Source organism: Amphiprion ocellaris, chromosome 24 (assembly GCF_022539595.1).
Source record: "Amphiprion ocellaris isolate individual 3 ecotype Okinawa chromosome 24, ASM2253959v1, whole genome shotgun sequence".
Taxonomy (NCBI): Eukaryota; Metazoa; Chordata; class Actinopteri; family Pomacentridae; genus Amphiprion; species Amphiprion ocellaris.
Window position 1 is genome coordinate 18,529,839 of NC_072789.1, and position 20,470 is coordinate 18,550,308.

At 37.8% G+C, this 20,470-nt stretch overlaps 1 protein-coding gene across 11 annotated transcripts; it reads right to left on the bottom strand.

Annotated features, from left to right (window-relative positions):
- Window positions 1–1,652: 1,652 nt before the first annotated feature.
- lrrfip1b (leucine rich repeat (in FLII) interacting protein 1b) lies at window positions 1,653–19,313 on the bottom strand. Of its 11 annotated transcripts, none has more exons than XM_023293613.3 (18): window positions 18,666–19,313; window positions 15,573–15,659; window positions 13,925–13,942; window positions 13,779–13,826; window positions 12,611–12,655; window positions 12,435–12,485; window positions 8,747–8,824; window positions 8,542–8,577; window positions 8,178–8,474; window positions 7,382–7,474; window positions 6,325–6,417; window positions 6,121–6,213; window positions 5,779–5,917; window positions 5,535–5,584; window positions 5,347–5,455; window positions 5,089–5,168; window positions 4,354–4,458; window positions 1,653–3,378 (listed from the first exon to the last, which is right to left on the bottom strand). In XM_023293613.3, the coding sequence occupies exons 1-18, from the start codon at window positions 18,753–18,755 to the stop codon at window positions 3,268–3,270; spliced, it is 1,623 nt and encodes a 540-aa protein (XP_023149381.1). In that variant the 5' UTR covers window positions 18,756–19,313; the 3' UTR covers window positions 1,653–3,267. The 11 variants fall into 11 exon arrangements, with proteins under 11 accessions (XP_023149381.1, XP_054864290.1, XP_054864289.1 ...); XM_055008315.1 differs by lacking the exon at window positions 13,925–13,942 and adding an exon at window positions 14,598–14,615; XM_055008314.1 differs by lacking the exons at window positions 13,779–13,826; window positions 13,925–13,942 and adding exons at window positions 14,452–14,499; window positions 14,598–14,615.
- Window positions 19,314–20,470: the final 1,157 nt, after the last annotated feature.

Sequence of the window (20,470 nt, forward strand, 5' to 3'; positions counted from 1 at the left end):
TAAAAATGATCTGGGAAACGTTCTAGAGAAGTTTTTTCTTTTATCGTCTTAAACGCAGGATAACATTCTTGAAATCCGTTCTGATAGAGTTCTAGTAATGTTCTCAGTAGGAAATGTTTTCTTTAGTTCCCAAAATGTTCTTTCTCAACAGTAGGGTAGCATTCTTCAAAGACATTCTAACAACGCACTAAGAAGGTTCTGGTAATGTTTTTCTTGAACAGCATGATGTTCTCTAAATATGTTCTAAGAACATTCTGACAGGGTTCTAGTAATGTTTACCATGGGAAGTCTTCTTTTATTGGTTCCTACATTGTTCTTCTTAAACGTGAGATAATGTTCTCTAGAACGTTCTAGGAATGTTCTGTGAGAGTTGTAGTGATGTTTCCAGCTTCTTAAATGTGGGATCGTTTTCTATAAAGACGTTCTAAAGCTTTCTGAGAGCGTTCTAGATACAGTTTTATGTTGATTTCCCAGAATGTTCTACATGGAGGCAGGAGAACGTTCTCTAAAATGTTGTAAATATGTTCTGGCTCAGTTGCGTTAATGTTTTTAGGCCTTCAAGCTGTTTCTTCTTCACAACGTTTTTCTTAAAGCTAAGCTAATGTTGTCCAGATATGTTCTGTGAATGTTCCAAGGGCGTTCTAGTAATGTTCTTGTTGTCAACATTACTTAACATTAACAATTAACAAACCGGAAACGTTACTTTAATGTTGTGTGTTGGTTCACAGCTTGATTTGTGCTGTTTTTGTGTCTTTAATTTCTCACCAACACTTCCTGATCTGTTTGTTTTGTCAATAAAGTTTTAAAAGTAGAACTCTTTGAGCTGCAGCGTTTCACCACCATAGAAGAAGAATCCGACCGTCTCCATGGCGACAGCAGTCCTGCCTGATTGGCTCAGGAAGCAACATGAACCAATCAGGGTTTTAAAGGGAAACTTTAGAAACATTCAGTTTTCTGTGGAACCGACCTTAAAAAACCTAAGGTTTCGGAAAAACAGAAGTTCAAATATTCCAAAAACGTCGAGAACATTCACAAGAAAAAGAAGTTTTACAAAGTTACAAACAAAAAGAAAGACGCAAAACAACCAGACAAAAGACAAAATGACCATAAACACACAAAACGACCACAGAGACAAAAATGACCAAAAAAGACATGAAATGAACACAGAAACAAAACACAGAGACGCAAAATGACCACAAAGATGTAAAACGACAGTAAAAAGACTCAAACCCAACACAGAACAAGAACATAAAGACTCCAACACAAAATGACCACAAAGATATAAAACGACAACAAAGACTCAAACCCAACACAGAACAAGAACATAAAGACTCAACACTAAATGGACACAAAAAGACTTAAACCCAACACAAAATGACAACAGAAAGACTCCAGTCTAACACAAAATGACCACAAAGATGTAAAACGACAATAAAAAGACTCAAAACCAACACAAAAAGGACACAAAAACAATCTGAACCACAGAGGACCTCAGTGAATCCATGGTGCTTCCAGTGAAGAACAGGGCTGTTCATCTATAAAAGACTGGAAATGAAACTCTTCAGTTTGGTTCATTTTTCTCGTTAAAGACCTGAGTTCATGTTAAAACAGGTGAGCCATCATTGATTGATTGATTGATTGAGACTCCTCAGTGAGATGTTGCATGAGTTTATTATAGTGCTTCAAAGACCCGTCACACTGATCAATAACCCTCACCGATCACTGATTGATTGATACCCCACATCCTGATCGATTAAATAAAAGAAGTTCCCAGACCTCCAGTGCGATCGCTTCGTATCGATGCTCTGCAGCGTCTCGTACATTCACAACATCAACTTTAAGAGTTCGATGCTTTTACCAATAAAACTTATTGATCTGCGATAATTGATTGATTACAGACATTTTACAAGCTGGTGCTTTTACATCCCGAGTGCCATGAAGGGTCCTAAAAACCAACATAAAGATCCTGATTCAGGCTCCGCCCACGAGGCCATGCCTCCTCTGTCACCTGAACAGGAATGTCACAGCGGAGTGGGCGGGGCTCCAGAGCTCAAACCATGAAAAATCATATTAAAAACAGGACGAGCTGATTGGCTCGACAGTTTCTACAGGAAAACAGAAAAACTGAGGAGACAAAACTAAAACCACCGAGAAGAAAATAAAATAAAAAACAAAACTGCTGCCAGTCGGATCCAGATGGGTCAGATCCGGTTTGATCTGGTTTGATCCTGTTTGATTCAGTTTAATCCAGTTTGATTCAGTTTAATCTGAACAAAACTAAATAAAACAGGATCAAACCAGATCAGACCAGATCAAACCAGTCTGGCTGGTCAGATCTGGTTTGATCTGGTTTGATTTCCTTGGTCCACTTTCATCAGGACCAGTCAGGTCTAGTCCAGCTTGGTCCACATTGATTCATTCTGATCCAGTCTGATCTGGATTGTTCCAGTTTTTTCCAGTCCGATCCAGTCAAATCTGTCCTGTTCCAGTCTGATCCAGTTTGTTCTGGTCTGATCCAGTCTTTGGGGGAGGCAGCGCCCCCAGTGTAGTAGAAGAGGTATTACTGGAGTCCCCATAGATGGATGCTAATGAGGCAGATGTAGTGTTTGTTTGACTTCACCTGAAACACCAAGTGGGCGGGTTTTACCTCACCTGGTGCTTTAGGTGGGCGGGGCTTACCTCACCTGAAGCCCCCAAGTGGGCAAGCCAGATGGGCGGGGCTTAGCTCACCTGTATGACCAGGTGGGCGGGGCTTGCTTGTTATCTGAGCGTCAGGAAGAAAAACATGAGTAAGTCATCACATTCAGTTCCTCGGTTAGTGTTGGACCTTGTCTGGTCACCTGAGCAGGTAAACCAGGTGAACTACTACCGTAGTGCTTCGTACAAACTGTTAAAACCACTTCCTGTGATGTCATTAGTTCTCTAAACCAATGGAAACCTGTTTCCTCCACATCACAACGAAAAAAACATGCTTTAAAATCTGCTACAAGTTGCAGTAAAAACAATCATCAGCCCACAGAGTAAATATCAGCTCACATCTGAATAAAAATGAGCTGTAATGTGGAGAAAACAGGAGGTTCAGCTACATTTAAGGTTTGTTTCTGATCAAGTGCAAAAAAGCTTCAGATTTGATCTCTTTAGTTCTCACCACCTTCACATCCTGGTCTAATCAATGAGGCGGATGTTTAACGCTCGGTGGGCGGAGCTTCATGCAGATGACAGGACTCCACCTGGAGGAGGAGGAGCTTCACTGCTGAGGGTGGAGCTTCACTGCTGGGCCAGCAAAGCGTTCCTATTGGCCTTCATCTTCTCCAGACGTTTGTTCAGGTGAGAGTTATTGAGTTCCAACTCATCGATCCGATCCAGAGCGGAACGCAGCTGCAGCCCATACAGATATTATTATTATTATTATTATTATTATTATTATTATTATTATTATTATTATTATTATTATTAATAATAATAATAATTCACACGGAATCATAAAAAAATATAATTTACTAGTAAAATCATTATTAATAATATAAATAATATAGATTAATAATAAATTACTATGAATAATATTAATAATTATTACATAAAATATTATTAACTATAATAATTAGTATAAATAATAACAACAATAATATAAAAATATCTATATATATATTTTAGGATTTGGGAAATAAAAGAATAATAAAATAATAAGTGCAATATTTAAAATGAGAAAAGACCTTTTTCATTTTTCCAAACGTAACAATTCAAGGTTTAGTATTTATTCATTCTTTATATATCAGAAATAAAACTAAAACACTTTATATGAATTTAAAAACGATTAAAAAGAACGTAAGTGCCAAAATTGAAATTCAACAAAAATAAGTGTGAAATAATAATGAAATAATTGTGTAAGATTTGGAAAAATAAATAAATGAATATGAATAATAGATATTTTAAAGTATAATATTTAAAATGAGAAAAGTTCAGGATATTTATTGACTTGTTTTTATTCATATTTTTATTAAAGTGTTCATTCAAACGCTTTCATTTCAAGAAAACAACGAATAAAATAAATAAAAAATTAAAATATTAATACAATAACAAAAAATAATTGTGTAGGATTTTGAAAAACAAAATAAAAATAACAGAGATATTTTAAAATACAGTTAAAATGAGAAAAGACTAATTTTATTATTCCAGACGTAATAATTAAAGGTTTAATTCTGATTCTTTCAAGACTTTAAGTAATAATTATTAACTTTTAGACAAATAAAATTAATTTGAAAAAACAATTATTTTTAACATAATGGAAAAATTATTTAAAAGGACGTAATAAAAGGACAAACGTGAGGTTTTGCCAGGCGGTGGCGTTCTCACCTCTCTTTGCAGCTTCCTCTTCTCCACCTTCAGCTCGTCTTCGATCTTCTCGGCATTCTCTGAGGCCGACTTGTAGCGACTCACCTGACCCTCCAGCCGGATCACCTGAGCAGGTAAAAGTCAGCTGTTTAGAGCGGCTCAAACAGGAAGTGATCATTCACCCTGATGTCATTTCAAACTAAAACTGTTGTCATTTACAGAAACTAAGAACAGACTGACAAATAAAACCTAAATGTCTGAAATAGCTTGATACGTCGATGACACCGGTTCCTCTCTGTCAATATTTCTGATAGATTTCTTGGTTCTAAACTCTAATTATGAAGCTGCTGTGATTCCTGACCAACAAATAAACAGAAAAACAAACTTTAAAACGGACAAATAAACAGCAAGTTAAAGACTTCATTCCCCACGAAACTCATTCTGAAATGTCTATGTATGCCGATGATGCTCTTGTGTTCGTGAGAATAATTTTAAGTTGAGGATGAACACAAAAAGACTCCAACCCAACAGAAAATTAACACAAAGATGTAAAATGACAACAAAAAGACTCAAACTCAACACAAAATGGACACAAAAACACTGAAACCCAACACCAAACGACAACAAAAAGAGTCAAACCCAACACTGACAATGCTGTTCTGTTTGTGAGAATAGTTTAAAGTTGAAAATCGGTTCATTCAGTTTTATTTTCCTTCACGTTGAACTAAATTACTGACTGAAAACACAAAGACTTACATTTTGTTCCAGAGTGGTGACTTCCTGCTCAGACTTCACCAGTTTGAACTTGAGATCGCTGATCTGTCTGTTGGCGTCTCCTGCAGAAAATACAACAAAATCACGACAACAGAGGAAACGATTATTGGTTGTTCTTAGGAGAACAAAGGCAACAAACAGGAAGTCCATTTATTTACTGTGACTGAAACTGAATAATAAACCCTCTGAACCCTGAAACCTAAACATAGAACAGTTTATGAAGTTTAAAGGACCACTGACTCTGCAGGTCCAGCAGGTGAGCGTCCATCCCGTTCTCCAGACCCCCCTCTGGGTTCTGGACTCCGTCGGTCCCATTCTTCTGGTCCAGTTGAGACTTTAGCAGCCTCACCTGTTCACAAAAACATAATTATTCAGCAGCAGATCCTGGAACAGTTATTTATTGGTAACCAATGGCTTCCTGGTCCCACCTGGTCCTGTAAACTCTCTCGTTCTTCAAACAGCTTCTTCAGTCTGAGCTCTGAAACAGGAGAGAAGAACGACATCATCAGGAACTTCAGGATCAGGATCAAGATCAGGATCAGGATCAGGATAAAGGGACAAAGTGTCTGAAGAATCAAAACTGGGACTGAAGATCCAATGATCTTATTTATTTATCCATGTTTTCACTGTTATGAATCAGTGAGTAGTAGTAGTAAACGGCTCTAATCCTACCCAGCATGCTCTCTCTGCCACTGTGAGGCGCCTCCTGGGCCAATCGAGTGGCAGCGTCCACGCTTATGTCATCCTCAGACCCGCCTCGTCCTGCATCCCCATTGGTGGTGACGTCCGGAGAAACAACAACTCCGTGTTTCTGTTCGGGAGGAAGTCGACAAATCAGCGGGTTCAGGACAGAGAAGAAAAACATTTTGCCTTTCTAGGTAAAAACAGAGAACAAAAAAAAGTTTTGTCTTTTTCTTTTTCAGTCTGAACCATAAAAAAAGAACTTCTTTCTTTTTCCGTCTGAACAGTGAACAACTAGAACTTCAGTTTGTTGGTCGGCCGTCATCTGGATACCTTCAGTAAATCTCTCAGTCGGACCACGTCGTCTCTGAGTCGGTCGCGTTCGATCCGAACGATGTCGGAGATTTCTGTTTGCCGCTCTAAGGCCTGACCGAGGAGAGCAGGAAGGAAACAGGAAGGAGTTAGTAGGAAACAGGAAGTGAAACGTTAGAAAACAGAGGTGGAGCTTTAGATTAACTTTTAGTTTCATTTTTGTACCGAGATCTTCTTCTCCTTCCACTGTAGAGCCTCCTGGAGGTCCAAAACCTCCTGACAGTAGCTGCTGCTCTTCAGACGCAGATCTGAGACCTCCTGACCAGTAGAGACCAGGAGAGACCAGCAGAGACCAGGAGAGACCAGTAGAGACCAGAGGGACCAGGAGATACCAGGAGAGACCAGCAGAGACCAGTAGGAAAAAGGAAAGAAAAGTGCAGAAGAATGAGAAGCAGGAAGAAGAAGCGCAGTCAGTGTTAGTAGGAACTAAACTCAACCTCTGAACCCCGAGAAGTTTCTGAGTGTCTTATTTTAATTCACTGTTGACACATTTTTATACAGTGTATCCAGTGTGTGTCCAGTGTGTGTCCAGTGTGTGTCCAGTGTGTATTCAGTGTGTGTACAGTGTGTATACAGTGTGTATTCAGTGTGTATCCAATGTGTGTATCCAGTGTGTGTACAGTGTGTGTGTGTACAGTGTATTCAGTGTGTATCCAGTGTGTATCCAGTGTGTGTACAGTGTGTATCCAGTGTGTGTACAGTGTGTATCCAGTGTGTGTACAGTGTGTATCCAGTGTGTATTCAGTGTGTATTCAGTGTGTGTACAGTGTGTATTCAGTGTGTATCCAGTGTGTATCCAGTGTGTATTTACTGTGTATCCAGTGTGTGTACAGTGTGTAACCAGTGTGTGTACAGTATGTATCCAGTGTGTATCCAGTGTGTATTCAGTGTGTATTTACTGTGTATCCAGTGTGTGTACAGTGTGTATCCAGTGTGTATCCAGTGTGTATTTACTGTGTATCCAGTGTGTGTACAGTGTGTATCCAGTGTGTGTACAGTATGTATCCAGTGTGTATCCAGTGTGTATTCAGTGTGTATCCAGTGTGTGTACAGTATGTATCCAGTGTGTATCCAGTGTGTATTCAGTGTGTATCCAGTGTGTGTACAGTGTGTATACAGTGTGTGTCAAGTGTGTTTCCAGTGTGTGTACAGTGTATGTACAGTGTGTATCCAGTGTGTGTCCACTGTGTATCCAGTGTGTATTTACTGTGTATTCACTGACCGTCAGCAGTTCTTCACTTTGTCTCAGAGTTTCTTTCATTTCTTTGAACTGGAACTGCAGAACGCTGTGATTTTGACGCTCGTGCTCAAACTCCTGAAAACACAACAAATACGACCACATTAGCACTTTATACTGCAGAAACTACACTACGAATATTTATATAGGTCCAGATTTATCACGTTTTCCATCATGTCTGGACCTGGTTGTGTTTCTGTTGCAATTTTGTGTCTTCATGTTGGAATTCTGTCTTTTAATGAGCCGACTCTGACTCTTTCTGTAGAAACTTTACGTGTTTTTGTTGTTACTGTTCAGAATTTTGTGGTAGTTTTGGCCCTTTCAGTGGTAGTTTTGGTGGCCCTTTTTGTGGTAAATCTGGACCTTTTTTTTGGTGATTTGGCCTCTTTTTGTGGTAATTTTCCAGCTTTTTTAGTTACATTAGTTGCAATTTTTCCCAGAACTCAAATGTGTTTCTCCTCCTAAGATGTCATGGTTCTATCTGCTGGACTGATGACGTTCTGAGGCTCAGAAATGATGGAGAAAGTTAAAAAAAAGAGATTAATCTGGACCCACCTCTATGGACGTCAATGACCTGGAATGTTCTCAGTGAGACTAAAGTTAAAGACTGGAAGTAGGAAAGGAGAACGTCCCCTGTAGAAAGTATCTCGAGTAGATCTACTGACAACTGGAGAAATTTCTAAAGTAGACCTACCGACAACTGGAGAAAGTTCTAGAATAGACCTACCGACAACTGTACAGACCACTGATTAATATCCGGTATCTCGTTTAATGATTTCACCTTGGTGCGGTCGTCGTGGCGACGGCGAGCTTCCCACAGCAGCTCCTCCATGTCGCTGAGCTCCTCCCTCAGCGCCTCCACCTGGTACATGAGGGTGGACTTGTCGTTGTGCAGCTGGGCGTTGGACACCATGGCCTTCCGGTACTTCTCCTCTGTCTCGGCCAGCGAGTCCTTCATGTCCCTGATGGATGCTTCGGTCTCCACGGAGAATGATGTGTCGCAGCTGCCCCGGCGGGACGAGGCTCCACCCAGAGAGGCCAGCGTGGCGGCGGACAGTGTGGACGCCGTCCTGGAGCCCTGAGGAGGTCACATGATTAGAGACATGCCTAAAAATAAAAACCTCACCGATGAATTAAAAACTCACCTTCTCCAGGAAGTCTCTGTCGGTTCTCTCCTCCACCTGAACACACAAACACAAACTTATGTTACCACAGAGACAATGGTGATGCTGCCACCGTGCTCTGAACGGAAACTTTATGGACAGCAGCTGCAGGTCAACAAACACTGAAACAACCTCCAGAGCAGACAGGGGGACACCGGCACACACACACCCAGAAAACAGAGCTCACCACTGGGCTAGCACGAGCAGAACTCGCCCTGGAGGAGGCCCGAGAGCTGGAGCCCAAAAAACCACTGTAGTCTGAAGGCTGGGTGAGGAGAGGGGAGGAGAGGGTGGAGGAGGAGTAGGAGAGGAAAAGAAGAGGAGGGGGAGGAGGAAGAAACAGAAGAAGAAAACAGTAAGTCATGTTAGTTTTTATCTGTTTCTAATTCCTCAACAGAAAACTGATAATCAACTGGAAATAGTCTCTGTCTAATCAATAAAGAATCTGATCATAGAAATTAGAGAAAACAGAAGAGAACTGATCAATACTGATTAACTGGCTCCAAATTGATCGATCAGTTCTATTGCTGCTATTGACCAGTGATCTCTGATCACTGCTTTAAACTGCAGCACCAGTTTCACAGTAAAATAGGGTTATTTCAGGTAGCAATGTTAAAAGTGGCACTAATGCTAAAAGTTCTCCATCCATCCATCCATTCATCCATACATCCATACTTCCATACATCCATCCATCATCCATCATCCATCCATCCATCCATTTTCTTCCTCTTATCCGTGGTCAGGTCGTGGAGGCAGCAGATGAAGCAGGTCATTCCAGACGTTCCTCCTCCCAGCAACACTTTCCAGCTCTTCCTGGAGGATCCCGAGGCGTTCCCAGGCCAGATGAGATACATAATCCCTCCAGAAGGTTCTGGGTCTACCTCGGGGTCTCCTCCCAGGAGGATGTGATCAGAAAACCTCCAAAGGAAGTCTCCCTGGAGGATCTGAATCAGATGTCCAAACCACCTCAGAGGTGAAGGATCAGCAGCTCTACTCCGAGCTCCCTCCAGATGTCTGAGCTTCTCCCCCTATCTCTAAGGCTGAGTCCAGACACCCTACGGAGGAAGCTCATTTCAGACGCTTGGATCCACGATCTCATTCTTTGGGTCACTATCCAGAGCTCACCTGGAGACGCCTTAGAGACAAACTTTAGAAAATATAAAAAGATAAAGCCATTTTAAAAACAAAAAGCTGCTCAACGTGCTTTTATTTATGTTTTATAGTTTTTTATTTTTTCAGCTGCGTTTATAAAAGTATTTTTATAATTTTTAAAATGGTTCATTCCAGTTTATTTAATTTAGATTTAATTTATTATTTTTTTATTCTGTATTTTTAATTGAGTAGTCTTTTACATTTTGGTTCAACTGTACTACAATTTCTTTATGAATTAATTTTGTTTGTCTTCAGAACGTCTTTATTTTTGAGTTTTTTCATAAAGTGAAAAATAACTTATTTCCATCTTCATTATCTTTATTTTATACTTTTCTCATTTTGTCTGACCGCTTCCAGGTTTTTAGAAAATAATTTAATAATTTCAGAACTTTGTGTTTAATTTATTGTGACTTTAGTTTAATATTAAAATGTCAGAATTATGGTTTAAATATTTATTTTTATTAAATGAAATAAAATCTCAACTTAATGATTCTTTATTTTTATATATTTATAAATATTTGTAATTTTTTTTATAAGCTAGATTTATTTTACCAATAAAATATTATTGAATACATTTATTTAATTTAATAAAATATTAAACCTTCAAATATTTTTGTGAAAAAATAAAAAATAAATTAAAAAGAGCAAAAATGGTTTTATTGACAGCTTTAAATAGTTTTATTTTGTTTATTTAATTCTATTGATAAACAATAAACATACAAATTATAAACACTTTTTAAAACTTTGTGGGGTTTATTTTTGTCATTTAATATTATTTATCTTTGGAACGTTACAATAAAGTTCCACAAAAATATTTTTGTTAAAAGTTAAACCTCAAAAGATAAAAAATAAAAAACAGCTAAATGTTGTTTTTAAATAAATTAAACAAGAAATTTATAATTTCTTATTTTGTATATTTGGTTCTAGATTTTCTGACAAACTTTTTTTAATAATTTATTATTTATCTTTGCAACATTAGAATGACGTCAAATATTTGTGTAAAAATTGAAAAATGTTTTCAAAAAAATCTAAAAGAGAAAAATATTTTTTATTTTTGGATTTTGGATCATTTTTGGATTTTTGGATCACATTTTTGGATTTTGCAGATTTTTTTTGTAAACTTTATTCTGTTATTTTTACATTAATGATCCACTTTTAAAGCTTTGTGTGATTTTTAGAAGTATTTTATTATTTATGTTTGGGATGTTGGAATAAAATCTGAGTTCTCATGACCATAGGTGAGGGTTGGAACATAGATGGACGGTAAACTGAGAGCTTCTCCTTGAGGCTCAGTTCCCTCTTCACCACAACGGTTCGGTACAACGCCTTCATTACTGCTGACGCTGCACCAATCCTCCTGTCCATCTCTAGCTCCATTTTCCCATCACTCCTGAACAAGATCCTGAGATACTTGAACTTCTTCACTTGAGGAAGCAACTCCCCCCCCCCAACCCAGAGGGAACAATCCACCGGTTTCTGGCAGAGAACCATGACCTTGGACTTGGAGATTCTGATCCTCATCCCCACCGCTTCACACTCAGCTGCAAACCACTCCAGTGCTGCTGAAGGTCTGAGGAACCAACAGAACCACATCATCTGCAAAAAGCAGAGATGTGATCCTGAGGTCCCCAAACCAGACACCCTCCTCACCCCGGCTGCACCTGGAGATCCTGTCCATGAAGAACGCAAACAGGATCAGAGACAAGGGGCAGCCCTGGAGGAGTCCAACACCGACTGGAAACTAGTCTGACTTTGTGCTGAGTATGTGGACACAACTCTCACTTTGGTTGTACAGGGACCCAATGGCTTGTATCAGAGAGCCTGGTACTCCATACTCCCTCAGTACCCCATACTCCCTCAGTACCCCATAGTCCCTCAGTACCCCATACTCCCTCAGTACCCCCCACTGAACCCCTCAGGGGACACAGTCGTAGACCTTCTCCAGATCCACAGAACACATATGGACTGGCAGATGGAACTCCCATGACCCTCTCAGCAGCTCCACAAGAGTAAAGATCTGATCCACCCTTCCACGACCAGGATGGAATCCGTATTACCTGAATGTCCGAGACATTCGGCCATCTCTCACCCTGGGCAACTCCAGAAAAGGAGAGAGTCCAACCCCTCTCCAGGATTCTGGTTCCAGAACTCTTGCTGTGTGTGGAGGTGAGCTCAACTATATCTAGCCGGTATCGCTCCACCTCCACCAGCTCAGGTTCCTTCCCCCCAGTGAGGTGATATTCCACATCCCCAGAGCTAGTCTACACCACCAGGGGGTGGTGCGCCCAGGCGCCCGCTCCTGCCTACTGCCTGGTGGACATAGCAGTCAACCCTGATTTCCAGCCCTGCAGGTGATGGTTCTACTGGGCGGTGGCCCCATGTTACTTCTTCAGGCTGTTGTGCCTGACTGAGATCCACCAGGTGCTCTCTGTCGAGCTCCACCCCCAGGCCTGGCTCCAGTGGAAGGCCCCAGTATCCCTAACCCAGGAGAAGTGGTGGCTTCTCCTTGCTGTGATTTCATCAGGGTTTTCTGAATCGCTCTCAGTCTGGTCCCTCCCCCAGGACCAGTTTGCCTTGAGAGACCCTACAGGAGCTAATGCCCCGGACAACAGAGCTCCCAGGATTACAGAGACACTCAAACCCCTCCACCGAGATAAGGTGGGGGGGCTAACAGTTCTAACAATGCTAACAATTCTAATGGTGCTAGCAGTGCTAACACTCACCCTCAGGCTGCCTCGACTCCCCACAGACATCCTCTCCTCATCGTCTGACACCTGCAGAGAGACACAACAGGTGAGTTCAGGTAGAATAACTGAGGCTGTGAACACCTGGAGGTCAGCAGAGGTAAAACAGAAACACCTGACGTCTCCTTAACAAAGAAGAAGAAGAAGGTACAGACCGAAGCATGTCTCCGTGAGTGGCGAGAATACCGCTCACTGTCCTCCTAAAGGCCATGAAGGAGAAGAAGAAAGAAGGAGAGAAGAAGAAGGAGAAGGAGGAGAGAAGACAGGGAGTTAATCAGGAGTTAAAGAGCTGCAACTGAAACAGCAGCATGCAGCCTGACAGACGGCGATCAGGGAGGAAACACAGCGTACAGCAACCTGCCAGACATGCTGAGGGAAAATAAAGTCTGAACCGAAACAGGCAGCAAACTGAGAACAGATAAAAAATATAAAATAATAAAACTAGATAAAAACACAACAATAAAAAATAATAATACTGAGAAGCAAAATAAAAATGTTTTATTTAAAACATGATCATCAACTGAATACTGCAAAAAAGAAAAACTAATAAACAGAATAAAAATAGATCATACTAATTGATAATTTTAAAAATAACAATATTGATTTATTATAAACAATAATAAAAATAATAATAGTAATAATAATGTACTAATTGAATTCAAAAATAAACATTAATAATGAAAGATAAAAACTTTTGAAAGATAAAAACTAACCCTAACCCTAACCCTAAAAATTGTCATAAACAAAAGAGAAACTAAAATAAAAAATAAGTAGCAAAAACAACAATAAATAAAAATAAACAATATGAATCCATAAATAAACGGACGTGCAGCAGCTGTGAAGCAGACATGCAGAAGTAACTGTAACTATAACTATAACTGTAACTACAACTATAACTGTAACTGTAACTATAACAGTAACTGTAACTGGGAGGATGGTAATTAGAATCTACCAGACGGATTAAACAAGCAGCTAATCCCGTCTGAGCGCATGCAGAACAAACAACAACAACAACAACAACAGCAAGCTGCCGACACACGAAAACCTCCAAACTCCTGGTTTAACTGGTCACATCCCTGGAGTACTGGGAGTACTGGGAGTACTGGGAGTACTGGGAGTACTGGAGTACTGGGAGTACTGGGAGCACTGGAGTACTTGGAGTACTGGCAGTACTTGGAGTACTGGCAGTACTTGGAGTACTGGCAGTACTTGGAGTACTGGCAGTACTTGAGTACTGGGGTACTGGGACGACTGGGAGTACTGCAGTAATATATTTATATTTTATTATCTGAGAGGTTTCCGTGGGTCAGCTGAGGTTCCTACCATCCACTGCTCAATGTGGCCCCATTTATTATCCAGACCATAATACTTCTGTGGAGGAGACGACACGTTAGCCTCAGAGCTACAGGAAAGCAGATTTAAGGTGGAATGGAGGAGTTAGCTCGTTAGCTAGTTAGGTAGTTTGTTACCTTGTGAGAGTGAAAGAGCTGCAGGAGGAAGGAGAGGAAACAGAGTCAGCAACTGTAGTTGACTAAAGAACCATCAGAGGAAACTAAGGAACCATCAGAGGAAACTAAGGAACCATCAGAGGAAACTAAGGAACCATCAGAGGAAACTAAGGAACCATCAGAGGAAACTAAGGAACCATTTGAGGAAACTGAGGAACCATCAGAGGAAACTAAGGAACAATTTGAGGAAACTGAGGAACCATCAGAGGAAACTAAGGAACCATTTGAGGAAACTGAGGAACCATCAGAGCAAACTAAGGAACCATCAGAGGAAACTAAGGAACCATCAGAGTCAACTGAGAAACCATCAGAGGAAACTAAGGAACAATCAGAGCTGAAGGTTCTAGTTACTGTAGGAGACCAGCAGAGGGAGTCATATATATATATATATATATATATATATATATATAGGACGACTGGGAGTACTGCAGTAATATATTTATATTTTATTATCTGAGAGGTTTCCGTGGGTCAGCTGAGGTTCCTACCATCCACTGCTCAATGTGGCCCCATTTATTATCCAGACCATAATACTTCTGTGGAGGAGACGACACGTTAGCCTCAGAGCTACAGGAAAGCAGATTTAAGGTGGAATGGAGGAGTTAGCTCGTTAGCTAGTTAGGTAGTTTGTTACCTTGTGAGAGTGAAAGAGCTGCAGGAGGAAGGAGAGGAAACAGAGTCAGCAACTGTAGTTGACTAAAGAACCATCAGAGGAAACTAAGGAACCATCAGAGGAAACTAAGGAACCATCAGAGGAAACTAAGGAACCATCAGAGGAAACTAAGGAACCATCAGAGGAAACTAAGGAACCATCAGAGGAAACTAAGGAACCATTTGAGGAAACTGAGGAACCATCAGAGGAAACTAAGGAACAATTTGAGGAAACTGAGGAACCATCAGAGGAAACTAAGGAACCATTTGAGGAAACTGAGGAACCATCAGAGCAAACTAAGGAACCATCAGAGGAAACTAAGGAACCATCAGAGTCAACTGAGAAACCATCAGAGGAAACTAAGGAACAATCAGAGCTGAAGGTTCTAGTTACTGTAGGAGACCAGCAGAGGGAGTCGTATATATATATATATATATATATATATATATATATATATATATATATATATATATATATATATATATATATATATATATATATATTCAGTCATCGTAAAACCGAACCCACAACAAACACGTTTTTCAGTCAACAGAACAACAACCTTTTATGGTCAAACTCAAACTGTCTGTTTACTGTCTGAGCTGTTTTTTTTAAAGATTTTAATGAGACTCACCTGAACAGGTCAACAGAAACATCCACCCTGAGGAACAACACACTCTGACCTCATCCAGATGACCTCTGACCTCATACAGGTGACCTCTGACATCACACAGGTGACCTCTGACATCACACAGGTGACCTCTGACTTCATACAGGTGACTTCTGACCTCATACAGGTTCAGCCCAAAAATGCTGAGCTGTTCTTATTGATCTCCACCGTGTTGATCGTCTTTATTGATCCAAATAATCAACATATTTTATTTTGAAAGGATGAAAACGTGGGAGTGACTCAGCAGCAAATCAGACGGTGGCTGCTGAGGACCAATCAGAGCTCACCTCCTTCTGCTGTCGCTCCAGTTCCTTCATTCTGATTTCCCGAGCTTCGGCTCTCGCTGCTCGCTTCGCCGCCAACCTGGCCTCGGCCTGAAAACATCGATCAATATACGATCAATATAATCAACACAATCAATATATGATCAATAACATTAATACCATCAATAACATCAATATCATCAATATCATCAGAATATGTGAATTTACTGTTAATGTTGAATTAAAAACATTTCAACCTTTAATATTTAATTTATCTGTCAAATAAATTTATTACATTTAATTAGTAAAAATAGACTTCGAAAACAAAAATAAAAATTAAAAACATTTATTTAATTATTCTTATATTTAAAAACAGACATGTAACTATTATATTTAAAAATGACAATTAATAATTATATTAAAAAATTATATGTAATTCTTATTATATTTAAAAATATATCTTTAATTATTATTATTATTATTATTATTATTATTATTATTATTATTATTATTATTATTATTATACTTAAAATTGGATTTTTTTATTATTATTCAAAAACAGATATTTAATTATTATTGTATTTAAAAGTAGATATTTAATTAATATATTTAAAAATAGATTTTTAACAGGCGTTTAGCTTTAAGTTTCATGTTTTAGTCTTTTTTATTTTCTTTAAACTTAGAATTTATAGTTTTCAAGGTGCATAATCTTAATACATTCAATCAATGTTTAATTAAATTAATTAAAAAAACAAAAATAATAAAAATAAATTTAATCTATCAGAATGAGAAGACATGAAAAATAAGTGAAACTGGAATAAAATCTTTAATATCTCTTATTTTTTTAAAATTTATTGTATTTCGTTTTATTAACTATAAGTGAAACTAAAACACTGATTAGAATAAAACTACAGATTTATTTATAAATGTGATCAGATGTTCTCATGAGGACGTCTGTTTGTCTGAGCAGCAGGAATGTGGACGCTCCGGCTGACACACCTCTGTCGCCATGACAACCAGAGACACACCCGAATACCTGAGACTCACCTGGAGACACCTTAGAGACAAACTTTAGAAAATATAAAAAGATAAAGCCATTTTTAAAACAAAAAGCTGCTCAACGTGCTTTTATTTATGTTTTATAGTTTTTTATTTTTTCAGCTGCGTTTATAAAAGTATTTTTATAATTTTTAAAATGGTTCATTCCAGTTTATTTAATTTAGATTTAATTTATTATTTTTTTATTCTGTATTTTTAATTGAGTAGTCTTTTACATTTTGGTTCAACTGTACTACAATTTCTTTATGAATTAATTTTGTTTGTCTTCAGAACATCTTTATTTTTGAGTTTTTTCATAAAGTGAAAAATAACTTATTTCCATCTTCATTATCTTTATTTTATACTTTTCTCATTTTGTCTGACCGCTTCCAGGTTTTTAGAAAATAATTTAATAATTTCAGAACTTTGTGTTTAATTTATTGTGACTTTAGTTTAATATTAAAATGTCAGAATTATGGTTTAAATATTTATTTTTATTAAATGAAATAAAATCTCAACTTAATGATTCTTTATTTTTATATATTTATAAATATTTGTAATTTTTTTTATAAGCTAGATTTATTTTACCAATAAAATATTATTGAATACATTTATTTAATTTAATAAAATATTAAACCTTCAAATATTTTTGTGAAAAAATAAAAAATAAATTAAAAAGAGCAAAAATGGTTTTATTGACAGCTTTAAATAGTTTTATTTTGTTTATTTAATTCTATTGATAAACAATAAACATATAAATTATAAACACTTTAAAACTTTGTGGGGTTTATTTTTGTCATTTAATATTATTTATCTTTGGAACGTTACAATAAAGTTCCACAAAAATATTTTTGTTAAAAGTTAAACCTCAAAAGATAAAAAATAAAAAACAGCTAAATGTTGTTTTTAAATAAATTAAACAAGAAATATATAATTTCTTATTTTGTATATTTGGTTCTAGATTTTCTGACATAAACTTTTTAAAATAATTTATTATTTATCTTTGCAACGTTAGAATGACGTCAAATATTTGTGTAAAAATTAAAAAATGTTTTCAAAAAAATCTAAAAGAGAAAAAATATTTTTTATTTTTGGATTTTGGATCATTTTTGGATTTTTGGATCACATTTTTGGATTTTGCAGATTTTTTTTGTAAACTTTATTCTGTTATTTTTACATTAATGATCCACTTTTAAAGCTTTGTGTGATTTTTAGAAGTATTTTATTATTTATGTTTGGGATGTTGGAATAAAATCTGAGTTCCTGTTTATTATTTAGAGTTTTACTTTTATTTAAATAGTATTTTTCTGTCTAATAATCAGATTAACTGGGTTTCAGTTCTTTGTTAAATCTGATGATGATGATGAAGATGAAGATCAGATCTGTGTCAGTCAGCGTGTTTTGGCTGCAGATTAATGAGGATTAAGGGATGGATGGAGGTCACAGACGCACAATAACACAAAATATACACACTATAACACACAATAACACACTGGACGTGTTTCACTTCAGACTGAACCAGAATCTATAATCAATAGAATTCTAATAATATATTATAATTATTATATAATCAATAAACTGAGTTTTGAATTAAAGTCTATAAATATAAATAAATAAAAGATCTGAAATTAAGCTAAACTAAAGAAAAATAAAGTTTGATAAATTCAAGTGTGATTAAAAAAATTCTGATACAATTTAACTTAGATATTTATAATATTCAAAATAAAATTTTAAAAAAATTAAATAAAATAAAAAAATACTAAAAATACCAAATTAATGTAAAAATAATTATAATGAATAAAAATAAATCCAATAAATTAATAAAAACTTTCTATATTTTTTATTTATCATTTTATTTCTGCTCATTTTTATGTATTTTCTATTTTTCTATTTTTCTCTTTATTTGTGTTTTTAATCATTTAAATTATTTAATTTAATTAATTTTAAAAAATAAGTAACTTATTAAATATTTTAGTTCTTGATTAATTGTCTGGTTCTGAAGGTTCCGGGTCTGAAGTTTCCGGGTCCATTTAAAGGTGACCCGAACCGATAATCGGATCAATAATTATCGATCCTCACCTCTCTGGCGATCTGGTTCAGAGCGTCGTCCTCCGCCGTCAGCTTGTCCCGGTTCGGGATCCTCTTCCGGCCCGGTCCCTGGGTGCCCATGGTCCTGGAGGAACCGGAACCGGAGGCCCAACGATCCGCGACAAACCGGGTTCGAGGCTAGAAACGGGTTTCTGCGGGTCCCGGGTCCCGTCCGGGCCTCATGTCTGGTCCTCTAGAGGATTTACCGGAACCCGAACTCCTCGCAGGTCCCGGTCCCGACCCGGAGAATAAAAAAAACACCGAATAAACCCTCTCCCGTTCTGGTCGGTTCAGTCGGTCTACCGACGACACAAAGACACGGTCCAGAACCCGGTCTGCTCCGGTCCAGAACCCGCTCGGTTCCGGTCCCGGTGGGTCCAGCTAGCTGCAGTTAGCCGCCTCCACCGGAGCTCCAGGCGGACGCTGCTCTCCGCTGTGGCCGGAGGAGGAGACGTTCACCGCGGCGTCGGTCCAGCGGTCGGTCCGCTCCCTGGTCCGTGGTCCGCGGTCCTCCAGCAGCTCCGGTTCCGGTTCTGGTTCCGGTTCTGGTTCGCTGAGGTGAGCCGCAGGTCCGTGAAAGCAGCACGAACCGACACCGCAGTAACGGAGCTCGGAGGCTTTTATTATGGAGGAGGAGCACTTCCGCCAAGTTACAGCACTTTATACGGGTGGACCGGAAGCTGCGCTACACAATAAAATATACAGAAATGTTTAGTGTATTTTATTTTGCTAATAAGTGACTGTATTTGTATTTTATTTCCTTTTTGTGCAACAATAAAACGCTGCTGATTCGTGGAAACTGTTATTTTTTAATGTTGTTTAAAATAGATGAATTAAAGTCAACTTAAAATAATATTAAACTACCGGAAATAGGAACACACACGTGCACTACCTTGACAAACCCTTAAAAAATAAAACTTCCTTGTTTTTCCGCAGGGCTGCACAGTGTTGTAGTGGTTAGCACTTTCGCCTTGCAGCTAGAAGATCCCTGGTTCACGTCCCGGCTTTCCCGGGATCTTTCTGCATGGAGTTTGCATGTTCTCCCTGTGCATGCGTGGGTTCTCTCCAGGTACTCCGGCTTCCTCCCACAGTCCAAAAATATGCTGAGATTAATTGATCATTCTAAATTGCCCGTAGGTGTGAATGTGAGAGTGATTGTTTGTCTATATATGTGGCCCTGCGACAGACTGGCGACCTGTCTAGGGTGTCCCCTGCCTTCACCTGAGTCAGCTGGGATAGACTCCAGCCCCCCATGACCCTAGTGAGGATTAAGCGGTGTATAGATGATGGATGGATGGATGTTTTTCCGCAATTTTCAGTCGCAGTTTTTATTTTTTTCAAAACCTTTAATGATAAAATCTAAACCTAAACATGGAAATAAATCAGTGAAATCACAAAAATGGATAAATAAAAGTCCTGACAGGTAGAAAAAAATACATCTTATCTAAATCATTTATTATTTATATTTAGTCATTTTATTTTACATTTTTATTTAATGTAAATTGTTTTCACTGTTTTCTTTAGAATTAAAAATTAAATAAAATGTTTAAAAGCCTAAATTTACCTCTAGCTTGAAGATTTGATTTGTAATCTTTTTCCATCACCTTTCATTTTATTTAACTTTAATGATATTAATTTGTATTTTTTTCACATATAGAACAGTTTTGGGTTAATTTAGCCCCAAATAATAAAACATAAAACAAATAAATGAGTTTAATTGTAATTAAGTATTATATTTATTTTAAAAAATTACTCTAGTATATTTTATAGTATTAAAATATATTTATATTTTAGTT